Raw genomic sequence first — 13,611 nt, forward strand, 5'->3', positions numbered from 1 at the left:
GCTTAGTTCAATATGCACTAAATACAATTAAATGCAAAGGCAATGTATATTTAGTTCATTGCATTTAGTAGACTGAATAGGTTGAATATCTGAAAATGTACTGCAAATTGAGTCACAATTAACATTATAAAGCTTATTGGCAATTTAAATCATTATCATCCAATATCACTTCAAATAGGATTTCCATATAACACAAATCAATATTTACATAGTCATTAATGACTTATTGCTCTCACACAGGTCCCACATTGTCACACAAAATCACGTCTGCTGACCCGCAACAGAAGTGGTCAGCCTAATAGTGTAAAAAAAAATACACACCACATTTAATTGGCCTTTTCGGTTAAACACAAATGAAAAGTGCACTCAATTTATCAGCACTCTTAATAGTCCTAAAGTACAACTGATTTGTAAACAAAAAATGAACTCTCTAAGAGAACTGTTTAAAAACAAGGACACATACTAATTTGATATTTTAGAGACGCTTTTCAGTGAAAACTACTGTTTGAAAAAAGTCTTTAAAAAGACACTTCCTTGAAAGAAACTAAACAAAACCAAATGAGAAGCTGTATGAGATGAATGAATAAGATACATTAACGATATCTCTAATGTGGAAGAGTAACACTCTAAGTGACTGTCATTGTAAACTGGTATTGTTGCAGAATAGACAAAAATATAAAAAGTTGTGTTTTGCCAAACTATTCATAGGACATAATCAAACTACACTACACAAGTACTACAAAAAGTAAGTACACAGTATTAAGTGTCTGAATGCCTGCCTTCCAGGCTCTTCAGCTCCTCTAGTGATATGTGGGAGTACTTACCATGAATATATATGTACAGCATAATACATTCTCCTCTGTACACCATGGCATATTTTCTATGCCATACACACTGTATTTCTGCAAGCTGTGTCCACCCTGTTAGTTTTGTAATACTCTATACTCAACATTTTAATTCCCTATATAATGCACACTCATTATACCCATTATGCACTCTGATTAATTGTGTAGTATACATGTATACGCTTCAATATAGTGTTACCCCTATTGCACAAGGACATAAATCTTTATTATGTACTGGTTGATAATAAAAAAAATCTGAAGATGTATTACACACAAAAATAATGCAGATTTTTTTTTTATGGTTTGAAAGTTTTTAATTTAACCACCATATTACAGACACATTGGCCATGAAATAAATTTATTTTCAGGGGGTCCATGACTTATCCATACATCCTTCACATATGAATGGTCAGAATAAAATAAAAAACGTTAAAAAAAAACTGAGGTCAGATTAAAATGTTTGCCTTAATGACTGTATAATTGATTTTATGCACTACTTAGTAATGGATGCATCTAAAATAGTTCAGCTTTGTGGTGTACTAGTATTTGTTATAATGCCTTATTGTCTATAAATAGATATCCACACTATATTGATAGCCAGAACAATCAATTACAAACTAGACAGGCTACTCACTATGCTGCAGTGAAGGAATCATACAGAGAGGAAACATACAACGAAAGTGTAAAACATGACCTCATGAAACTTAACACATAATTAAATGTGATTCCATGTGTAAAAATGTAAGAGGAGATGAGGGTTAATTTAACACTCTGATTCACCGTCTGGTAGTATTAAGCAGGAACAGATGCACTACAGCGAACAAACACACACACACACACACACACACACACACACACACACACACACACACACACACACGCACACACACACACACACACACACGATCCAGCAGTGATTGTTTTCATTTCACTGCTTCCCCCAAAGGCCCCATGTTGATGATATAACAATGACATCAAGTGGGTATGGAAGCCCAGCTGTCCAATCTAAAGGAACAGAACCAATCCAAGAACAACAGTCTGGACCTTCCAGTGGAATAACGCCCATTTCACACATACTCCGTTTGTAGAGTGTATTTTTTCCGTACCCATGTTGGGAGGTTAGAGCTTTCCCTCTACATGCGGATGCGGTCCGGTGTTGTGCCGAATTTCAACCCCAGCCAAATTATTACCCCCCTAGTATTGGTAGGTTTAGGATTAGTTGTGGGGGAGGGGTTAGGATTAAGCAAGCAGGTACTGACTTCAATGAGGGGGGTAATAATTTGGCAGGGTGTCGAAATTCGGCACGAATTGATACTACTATGATACTACTATTTGTCACAGACATCTTTTTACTTTAAGCCCAGGGTAAAGCAAAGAAAATCAAAACACTCACCATGAGTAGTAAAAATAACTAATGTGGTCAAAATTAAAATATGTTTTTTCTTGTAAAATACACTGCATAGTGTGCTATATTATGCGTGGGCAAGGGCCTTGAATCTCTGCAGAAATTGATAATCACGTGACAGGCTGATAGTCCGAGAACTACACAGAACAAGAAGGCTATGGATGATAAATGGAGAAACAAAGTATGACCCGCAGGACTTTTTATGTGAACATTTAAATGCTAAAGAAAAAGCACGAGAGTTGGTGGTTTTTGTAATTTAAGTTGTAATTTAACGTTTGTGATTTTAACATGTAATTTTAACAAATGAATATATACATTTATCTAGAAAGTAATGCATTGAATAATATGTTTTTATTTTTTATTTAGTGTGTTTAAACGTGAATAAGTCTATGCAAGACTGTATAACTGTAGGCTACAGTGTACAAAGAGAATTGCAATTCTGAAATATTTTTTAGTAACAACTTTTGGATTAGAAATAAAAATAATGAATAAATATTGTGTTTGTGGTATACATCAGAGCAGATTTGCGCTCTGCAAATGCGGCACATGTGAAAGCACACAAGCGCGTAATGCTCCTGCACCGCATACGGAGACTACTGCAACATGCACCACAGACGCACTGCAAACAGAGTATGTGTGAAAAAGGCGTACGACACAACACAGCATGTCATAGTACTTGTCCTTATCAGATTTACCAAATATCAATCTATACTATTACGTGCCACTCTTGAGGTTCATTCAGAAAGTCTTTCATGATCAATGTTCTGTTACAATAATTGAGTTAAAGGGATACTTCAAGGTTTAGCATTAAACTTTGTATCAGTAGAAAACCTGTAGTATTTTCGAATTACCTCCCTCATATCCCCCTGAGACGAGAGATTTATGTATTTTTTGTCTGGAAAAAATCCTCAGATGACGCAAAAATCGTCATTTTGCGTCATCTGAGGATTTTTTGGCCAGAGGCTAAAAACTACAGCCAGTAGAAGGCGCTAGTTTTGCATGTTTTCAACCCGCCTATAGAGGGTGGGATCTCACTCACAGAATGTACAAATCATCAGAATGTGTCAGCCATCTTTTATTTGGAAGCTAAGCTAACAGGCTCTTGTTTTGTGGAGAAAGCTGAGTAGTAGGGGTTACCATACATCCTTTTTCCCGGACATGTCCGGCCGTCGAGATCGTCCAAAATGTCTGGGATTCAGCTTTTGCTTTCTGCGGTCGCCATTCATTGTTTACATGCACACATTTTGTTTCAATCTAACTGAATTCATTCCGATTGGTGAATCTGAATGTAGTGTTTACATGAACGCTAAACAAGTGATCGGTTGATGTGCGTTTTAGCATTGCTAAGAAAATGCACGCTCCTCCCTGAGAGATACGAGACCAGTGTGTCTCACAGGTGCCGCTCATCAGTAATCACGCCACCGGCCTCGCGCCGTTCTCCCGTGGCCCTAGCCTCGTCCTGTTCGCCACAGTAAACATGATGAATGGCAACTGTAGAACGCAAAGGCCGAATCCTGGACATTTTGGGAGATATCAAAATACCGGGCAGACTAATCCCGGAGACTCATTAGCTTAGCCTTGGTGTTTAACTGCGCTCTTACCAGTAGGCGTGGCTTGGGAGTGGCCTCGTAGGGCAGCGAAGCAAGTGCATTCTGGGAGTTGTTGTCTTTCATCCCCATAAACCAAAAATACATTTTCTGGCTTTTCTCAGTCTAGAAGGCTCCAAATTCAAAAATCACAACATAAATGACCCATTTTAAATACACACTCATCTTTCCAGAGGTGAAGTATCCCTTTAAAAATAATTAAAAAGTAAATGTTTGGTTTGTAGTTTGTCTACCACTACTGGCCGTTCTGATGGTTATGTATCATGATGCTGTCATGATAATCTGATTGATCATATGACTAACAAGGAAATACGTGCCTTCCAGTTGTGGCTGGTGGTCAGTTTGTACACTTTTGATAAACGTCTTCCACTTATGTAATTTCTAGCGAAAATTACTATTGTAGTATTAAATATTCACAGTTTTCACAAAAGCTTGTTCTATTTTGCTGTTGATCATTAAATCGTTGCGCTGCCTCAGAAGTCTGTCCGAAATCAGTTTCGTGAAGTTCCTTCATGTGCAGATGCTACCTGCAAAGTCATTGCCTGATAGGGCAGCGAGGCAACAAGTCAGCTGCCTTAGTTTTTCGGACGTAGCCAGTTAACCATCTGCATTCATCCTTGGCCTTTGGTAGCTTCGTCTGTATGTTTTATTGTTATTGTTCATATTACATTAAATTGTGTTTGATTATTTTCAAGTATTTGTAATATGTATTATTTGAGTGCATCTCAAATATGGATCATATGGGAGCTATTGTTTTGCTTATTACTTTCATTTGCCTGAAAATGTATTTCCCTTTCGTAGTCACTTCGAGTTACGTCGAAATGACGACGAATGGGGTTCGCTTAGAAGCCTATCCTCTTCGAATATTAATAAAACGAGCCAATGGCAAGCAAATGCCATGGGTCTGCTGAATTTGCATAGCGTAACTCCGCCCCACAGTGTGGGTATATAAGGAAGTGAGCCGGCAACATGCAGATATGTTTTCGCTTTCGGAGCCAAGTTTATCCTTCACTCCACAAGCCATCCTGAGTATCATCTCTATTCCTCTTCGAGACGAGCTTCCCTCCAGGTGTTGGTGTGACAGCGAGTTCCAGCGAGTGCACATTCCCTGCGATCTGAGCAGTGATCTGCCAGTGTGTGTGTGTTCTCTCCCTGGTCGCTTCAGCATCTGCGGGGATTTCTCCTTCTCTCTAAAAGAGCAAAGCGCGTGGCACGTCTTTTTAAAGATGCATCGCCCGTGCCCTTCTGGTTGTGGTCACTGGCTGTCTGATTTAGATGGGCACAATCGCTGTTTTGCGTGTTTGGGCTTAGAGCACGCCAAAGCAGCGCTTGTGGATGACTCATGTTTTCATTGCGGAAACATGACCATCGCGACACTACGGTCGAGACTCAGTGATCTCGAAAGAGTGAGAGTCCCCTCATCCACACCCCGATCTACCCCCTCTAGTAATAGAGCTGGTACTTCGGCTGGTGGCCAGGGTGACCTGAGGGTGACGGTGTGGCAACAACAACCGACGATTCGTCCTCGGGCCACATCCCCCTCTCAAGTGCCGCAACCCGCGAGCCGACCAGATGATGCGCTCGATCAGTCCCGGCCAACGGTCGGCGGCGGACCGAGTGCGCCGTCTGGCGCTCCTAATGACGATGCTATGTCGATCACAGCATCACAAGGTGGGCAGGAGTCCTCGGGAGATGAGGGGTCGGCTGTGCTGCCGCCTCCGGGCGCGTCAGCATTGCCCGATCCTGATCCCGAGCTGACGGCCATGCTTTCCCGGGCAGCCGCGAGCATCGGGTTAGAGTGCAATCCGCCACCCTGCCCCGAGCGCTCGCGTCTGGACGATTGGTTTTTGGGCGCGGCCGCCGATTCACGTCGGCGTCCAACCCCAATGCCTTTCTTCCCGGATGTGCATGAGGAGGTCTCGAGGTCCTGGAAGACACCCTTGTCTTCCCGTGATCGCTCGGCGACCTCCTCCGCCTTTCCTCCTCTCGATCAGGCGGCTGTTTACGGGTACACTGGGGTGCCTATGGTTGAACGCTCTGTTGCGATGCAACTGTGTCCACAGAGTGCTTCTTCCCGTGGTGATCCTAAGCACCCCTCCAAGGCCTGTAGGTTTTCGTCGACCCTGGTGGCGAAGACCTATAGAGCTGCGGGGCAGGCAGCCGCCTCATTGCATGCCATGGCCACTCTGCAGGTCTACCAGGCCCAGATGCTCAGGGACATGCACGAGGGGAGGACTGACCCAGGGCTCTTCAATGAGCTGCGTGCCGCCACTGACCTCGCTCTCCGGGCGACGAAAGTGACCGCACGCTCCCTGGGCCAGGTGATGTCCACTAGTGTGGTCCAGGAGAGACACCTCTGGCTCAACCTGGCCGATATGAGGGACGCTGAGCGGACTCGTCTGCTTGACGCCCCCATATCCCAGGCTGGCCTCTTCGGCGGAGCGGTTGAAGATTTTGCCCAACAGTTTTCAACCGCCCAGAAGCAGACTGAGGCTATTCGTCATATTCTGCCCCGACGGCCCGCTGCTGCCTCCACCCAGCCGTCGGTTCAGACGCCTCAGCCTGCTCGCCGCCGAGGGCGCCCTCCCGCGGCTCCCGCCCCTCCCGCACGGCCCCAGCAGCAGCCTTCACCCGGGCCGCGTCGTGGAGGACGCCGCAGGCAGGCGCCCCAGCCCTCTCCAGCCCCGCGCCCCGCTAAACGCCAGGCCAAGCGGCGCTCCTGAGACGGGCTGCTCAGAGATGGCCATCAGTTCTTCTCAGGAGATGGTAGCAGGACCACTCCTTCCCCCGGTGGAGGGCCGGGGGAGAATCCTTTGTTCTCCACTCCCCGCTGCTCACCCACGGGTGGGCAGCACCCTAATGTGGTTAAAGAAAGAACTGATATCCCCATCTCTGAGCCCCCAGAAGGGAATGACAGTGCGCGCCGCCCACGGGCCCCGCCGCTCTCATCCCCTTCTGTCGCCAGACCCCTGCCAGAGCACGCCCCCGTGGAACGCTGGTCCTTCCCTGGCTCCCTCTGGCAGGACGCGGCTAATGACCGTGCCCCCACACCGGGCCGCTATGCCACCCACGTCCGGGCCGGTCATTCCGCTTCGCTGCACCCCCGCGGGGACGTCTGTCGTCCGCATGACCCCGCTGGCTCAGTCCTTGGGAGCCTGGTTAGAGCTTCCCAACCTGTCCCGCTGGCTCGCGCGGACCATCAGGCTCGGCTATGCGATTCAGTTCGCGCGGTCTCCTCCCCGCTTCAGGGGAGTCCGCTTCACTATGGTCGGTGGCAATGCCCCTGTCATGAGAGCGGAGGTCGCCACCCTGCTGGCGAAGGGTGCGATCGAGACTGTCCCTCCAGCCGCAATGAGGTCCGGCTTCTACAGCCCCTACTTCATTGTCCCCAAGAAAACCGGTGGGTTACGACCAATCCTGGATCTGCGCGTCTTGAACCGTTCCCTTCACAGGCTTCCGTTCAAGATGCTCACGGCCAAGCGCATTTTCGAATGTGTGCAGCCACAGGATTGGTTTGCAGCGATCGACCTGAAGGACGCCTACTTTCATGTCTCCATTCTTCCTCGACACAGGCCGTTTCTACGGTTTGCTTTCGAGGGGCAGGCATACCAGTACGCGGTCCTCCCATTCGGGCTGGCCCTGTCTCCTCGCGTCTTCACGAAGGTCGTCGAGGCAGCCCTTGTGCCGCTACGGCAACACGGGGTTCGCATCCTGAATTATCTCGACGACTGGCTAATCCTAGCTCACTCTCGGGACCAGGTTTGCGAACACAGGGACCTAGTGCTCCGGCACCTAGTCCGTCTGGGCCTTCGGGTCAACTGGGAGAAGAGCAAACTTTGCCCCGTGCAGAGGATCTCTTTTCTCGGTATGGAAATCGACTCGGTCGCCATGTGCGCGCAGCTTACGAGCGAGCGCGCGCAGTCACTGCTGACTTGCCTGAGACAAATCCAGAGCAAGAGTGCGGTTCCACTGAAACTTTTTCAGAGGCTCCTGGGGCATATGGCATCTGCAGCCGCGGTAACGCCGCTCGGATTGCTTCATATGAGACCGCTTCAGCACTGGCTTCACGATCGAGTCCCGAGGTGGGCATGGCACCAGGGCAAGCTCCGAGTACCAGTTACTCCGACCTGCCGTCAGACCTTCTCCCCGTGGACGAACCTCAGCTTTCTACGGGCCGGAGTGCCCTTAGAACGAGTTTCCAGGCATGTTGTTGTGTCAACGGATGCCTCCTCCACGGGCTGGGGTGCCATGTGCAATGGACATGCTGCCGCGGGCTCCTGGACAGGACCCCACCGCCTATGGCATGTCAATTGCCTCGAGTTGCTGGCAGTACGTCTCGCTCTGCACCGCTTCCGGGCGCTGCTCAAGAACCAGCACGTACTAGTCCGATCAGACAATACCGCGACAGTAGCGTACATCAACCGACAAGGTGGTCTACGCTCCCGCCGTATGTCGCAACTCGCCCGCCACCTCCTCTTATGGAGTCAGAAGCATCTGAGGTCGCTTCGAGCCATTTATATTCCGGGAGACCTGAACTGTGCAGCCGACGAGCTCTCACGGCTTCAGCCTCTTCCTGGAGAATGGAGACTCCATCCCCAGGCGGTCCAGCTGATTTGGGATCAGTTCGGGGACGCACAGGTAGACCTGTTTGCCTCCCACGACTCGTCCCACTGCGCCCAGTTTTACTCCCTGACCGAGGGCACGCTCGGCACGGACGCTCTGGCGCACAGCTGGCCCCGGGGCCTCCGCAAATATGCGTTTCCCCCAGTGAGCCTTCTTGCACAGACCCTGTGCAAGATCAGGGAGGACGAGGAGCAGGTCATATTGGTTGCGCCGCACTGGCCCACCCGAACCTGGTTCTCCGAACTTGTACTCCTCGCGACAGCACCTCCCTGGCCAATTCCTCTGAGGAAGGACCTCCTTTCTCAGGGACGGGGCACCCTTTGGCACCCTCGTCCCGATCTCTGGAACCTCCACGTGTGGCTCCTGGACGGGACGAGGCAGGTTTGAGTACCCTACCACCAGCGGTGGTGGCTACCATCACTTCCGCTAGAGCGTCGTCCACTAGACATGCCTACGCGTTGAAGTGGAACCTCTTCGTCTCTTGGTGCTCTTCTCACTCAGAAGACCCCAGATCATGCCCGATCAGTGTCGTGCTTTCCTTCCTGCAGGATGGGTTGGAGCGAAGGCTGTCTCCCTCCACCCTGAAAGTATATGTTGCCGCTATCGCCGCACATCACGACGCAGTTGATGGTAAGTCCGTGGGAAAGCACGACCTGGTCATCAGGTTCCTGAGAGGAGCGAGGAGACTACAGCCTCCTCGCCCTCCTCTCGTTCCCTCTTGGGACCTCTCAGTGGTACTAACTGCCCTGCAGAGTGCTCCCTTTGAGCCTCTGCAATCAGTGGAGCTTAAGTTCCTGTCAATTAAGACAGCGCTCCTGGTTGCTCTGGCCTCCATCAAGAGGGTAGGGGACCTGCACGCATTTTCTGTAGACGAAGCGTGCCTGGAATTCGGGCCGGCCTTTTCTCACGTGATCCTGAGACCCCGGCCTGGATATGTGCCCAAGGTTCCCACCACTCCCTTCCGGGACCAGGTGGTGAACCTGCAAGCGCTGCCCCTGGAGGAGGCAGACCCAGCCTTGGCATTGCTCTGTCCAGTACGCGCCCTCCGTGCTTACGTAGACAGAACGCAATGTTTCAGGACCTCAGACCAGCTCTTTGTCTGTTATGGTGGGAAGCTGAAGGGAAGGGCTCTCTCCAAGCAAAGGTTGTCTCACTGGATAGTGGACGCCATTGCTTTGGCTTACCAGCAGCAAGGTCGACCGTGCCCCCTTGGTGTGACGGCCCACTCCACCCGGAGTGTGGCCTCCTCTTGGGCTCTAGCGCATGGCGCCTCGCTAACAGACATCTGCAGAGCTGCAGGCTGGGCGACACCCAACACATTCGCCAGATTCTACAATCTCCGAGTGGAGCCAGTGTCCTCCCGAGTACTCGCTTCAACCAGCCGGTGCTAGGACCCGCTCAGGTGTCTTCGCTTGCTCGCCATTCCACTCCACGGACTGGATACGTGCGATATTCTCCTCAGGTGAGCCTGATAAGCCCTGAGTTCCTCCAGCGCTGTTGACGTCAACGCCAGAGTTATGCCTCCGGCAGCTTTCGCGTTGGCTAGGTGCCACCATGTGCATGGTTCCCCCGCTGGGCGACCCCCACGTGTGTATTTCCACTGTAAGCCTCCTTCGAGCATGTGTCTTTCCCTTGGCAAGCCAGTCTGCCACCCCTGGGGTTGAAATACTCCACCCTACGGGCTGGACACCCCAGTGTTATCCGTATGCACCCCCCTCCGGGTCATATGTGTTTTCTTAAGTCCCCCCCCTTCGGGCGGGCACTGATTGCATATTTCCACTGTGATATGCTTCCCAGTGTACCTTGGTATTCCTGTGTTAAGTAGGAGTCCTTCGTCCGTGCTAGTCTCACGACAGGGAGCTCAGACTTACGCAGGGCACTGGAAGACAGCCGAGGTGGCGTGATTGGACTGGGAACCCCATTCGTCGTCATTTCGACGTAACTCGAAGTGACTACGAAAGGGAACGTCTCGGTTACGGATGTAACCCTCGTTCCCTGAGTAGGGAACGGAGACGTTACGTCTTCCTGCCACTTCCGCTGTACCGCTGGAACAGCCTGAGTTCAGCTTGGCTCCTTCAGCGAAGAAACATATCTGCATGTTGCCGGCTCACTTCCTTATATACCCACACTGTGGGGCGGAGTTACGCTATGCAAATTCAGCAGACCCATGGCATTTGCTTGCCATTGGCTCGTTTTATTAATATTCGAAGAGGATAGGCTTCTAAGCGAACCCCATTCGTCGTCATTTCGACGTAACGTCTCCGTTCCCTACTCAGGGAACGAGGGTTACATCCGTAACCGAGACGTTTCATGTTGTTTGATAAGCAGAAAAGTTCAATTTAGTTTACAAAGATATTTGTAAGAAGTATTTATTTATATACACATTGTGGATGTAAATTCATATTGTTTATTGTTTCTTCTTATTTCATAGTTTTACCCTACCCTTATTAAAAAGGACATTCCGTGTCTGTGAAGTTGATTAGGTGGAGTTTAGCTTGCTGTTGAAGTATACAGAGGACATATAGGATAGGATGGAGTGCAGCGGACGGCGCACAATGTCAGACCGAGGTGGATCCAGAGGACAGAGGGAGCACGGTGGAGCCTTAAGTCCGATGGTCCAAGGTGGAACCGACGGAGAGAGAGGAGGCAAGACGAAGGAGTCTGGAAGATGGGCTGATATGGAGTGATTAATGGCTGGAGGCAGAGCCAGGAGATACCGGAAGGCCGGAGGTGGATCCATGTCACAGAGGGGAAGTAGAGGAGGAGGAGCTGAGCGACTGACGGGAGACAGCGGAGACTAGGCAGAGGAACTGCCTGAAGTTTGAAAAGGAGGTGGGAGTGGGAACTCTGGAGACTTTGAGCTGGACAGAACAAGCTGGGAGTCAAGAGATTCTGAGCTGGGTGGAACCAGTGTAGACACAGGAGAACTGGATGGGAACAGCGGGGACAGGATCGGGATAGTCTGTAAGGCTCGCCAGATGGATAAATCCACGAAAGTGGTCCTCGAGGGTTTGCTGCTCTTGCTCGAGGCAAAGCAGTTGGATTAAATCACACGACACAGGAGTAGATCAAACAAACCGTATTTAATCCAATAATCCAACATATAACAGGTCAGAGAAACTCAGGAGATAGCCTAACACCACCACTTAACATCGACGAACAAAGAACTGAACAAAACAGGGAGAATATATACACAGACTATACATAGCTGTTTAAACGACATTGTTTTCAACTAAAAACATATGCGTTTTGGCCGTTCGATTACACGACAACAGCGTTTTGGATGCCTGAAAACACAAATTTTTGCAAACGGGTTTCAAAAAAGCATTTGAAAACGTTATCCGTGTAAACAACAAAATCAAATCTCTAAAGACGATGACACCATGCACATGTGTATTACGTTTTCAGTCTATAGTGTTTCATCACCATCTAATGGCCTGGCAGCAGAATACAGGGTTTTTAGTCGTTTTCGTGGATCCGTGTGAACGGGAATCGTTTTGACAATGTTCGAGGAACAATGTATGTTCGAGGAAAAACCCAAAGGAAAAATGTCTCCATTTTAAGCATACCATTGTTGTGTACACGTGCCCTAAATGAGAAAACGAAACAGGCACCGCTGAACAGAATTTTTAACTAATGAGTTACCAAGGAAACAAACTATGAACTCAGGCAGGCTTAACAGGAACTAAACAGAAAACAAAAGTTACACCTGGGGTCAGCAGGATAACTTTAAGTATTTCAATGAAGACATTATTATTAATATATCCAAAGATTTTACCACAAATCTTAATAAAAAAGAAAAAAATCACAAATCACAAAATTAATCATAGTTATTTAATTTAATACATAAATACTCACAGTTTCTTAATAAAAAAAGTTTGAAAACAAGCAGCTTTGTCATGATTACATGCCAGAAATATCATAGCTTTTATATATATTGTGCTGGATGTTGTATAATGAATGGCCTTCGAGTCACAAAGGTTAAGAAACCACTCTTTAAATATTCAAGCTCAAATGCTATTTAAATATTTTTGAAATAGCAACTGTCATTCTATGTCGTATGATCTTTTGACAGTGCCTCATTAATGCCTGAGGTGAGGGATAAGGTGATATTACCATGACATTACCTGTCAACCGCTATGGCAACCAAGGTGAAAACAGATGCTGAGACTGATATGCCCTGGACCATACCGCTCATTTTGCAGACCATGCTCCCAAAGGGCCAACCTGGGGAGAAGAGTAAGATCACATACTAAGAGATGATCCTGGCTAAATTATACTGGCATATACACATTAATTGAATAACATTAATGTTTGTTAAAACTGATTGTAAATGGTGTCCCATAATGTATGCACTGCTGAACTTTCATAGCGTTTACAATGATGCAGTTCATCATGTTGAATGTCATTTGACATGCATCTTGCACACATTGAGTCACCCAAGCAGCTGGTGTACTACATTTCATGTAGGCTACAGTGGATAGTATTTTGCACATTAACAAATATAACTTCCCACTTAATGTAGGAAAAAATACAGAAATACATATATTAGAAATCCGTTTTTGACTGAGATAATTAAAATGTGTGTAGAAACTATGACTGATTGAAAAAAACGTATCAATTTTTTTTTTTTTTGCCAGTTTTGGCTTTAAACTCCAGTCAAAAATTTGCAGTATTTTAAACAACGCACTGCTATGGACCAGAACAGCAAGATGCCTTTAAATTTGCCTCGGTATAGGGCATACAGCATGTGGGTCAGTTGCTATCACACTTACCATCTGGTGGGATTTGATGTATTTTGTGTATGATTGGAGGAGGTGTATTGGCTTAGGGAAAGGCTTAACAATATCTCACTGTGGGGGCAGTGTGTGTGTGTGTGTGTGTGTGTGTGTGTGTGTGTGTGTGTGTGTGTGTGTGTGTGTGTGTGTGTGTGTGTGTGTGTGTGTGTGTGTGTGTGTGTGTGTGTGTGTGTGTGTGTGTGTGTGTGTGTGTGTGTGTGTGTGTGTGTGTGTGTGTGACAGAGAGACAAAATTCATATGCGTCTTATAGTGACCATTCACGCAGGATGTGTCCTTGTGTCAGTCTGAAATACAAAGATGTCATGAAACTCTAGATAATGCAGACTAAATGG

General features: G+C 47.7%; 1 protein-coding gene across 2 annotated transcripts in view; it reads right to left on the reverse strand.

Annotated features, from left to right (window-relative positions):
• The window catches only part of npffr2a (neuropeptide FF receptor 2a), a 45,720-nt gene that overhangs the window by 1,972 nt on the left and 30,137 nt on the right, over positions 1 to 13,611 (reverse strand). For both annotated transcript variants that reach the window (XM_079606296.1, XM_079606295.1), the window contains one exon: positions 12,608 to 12,707. In XM_079606296.1, coding sequence (XP_079462422.1) covers positions 12,608 to 12,707 — 100 coding nt within the window. The remainder of the gene's footprint in view (positions 1 to 12,607; positions 12,708 to 13,611) is intronic.

This window comes from Phoxinus phoxinus, assembly GCF_949152265.1.
Source record: "Phoxinus phoxinus genome assembly, chromosome: 3".
Taxonomy (NCBI): domain Eukaryota; kingdom Metazoa; phylum Chordata; class Actinopteri; order Cypriniformes; family Leuciscidae; genus Phoxinus; species Phoxinus phoxinus.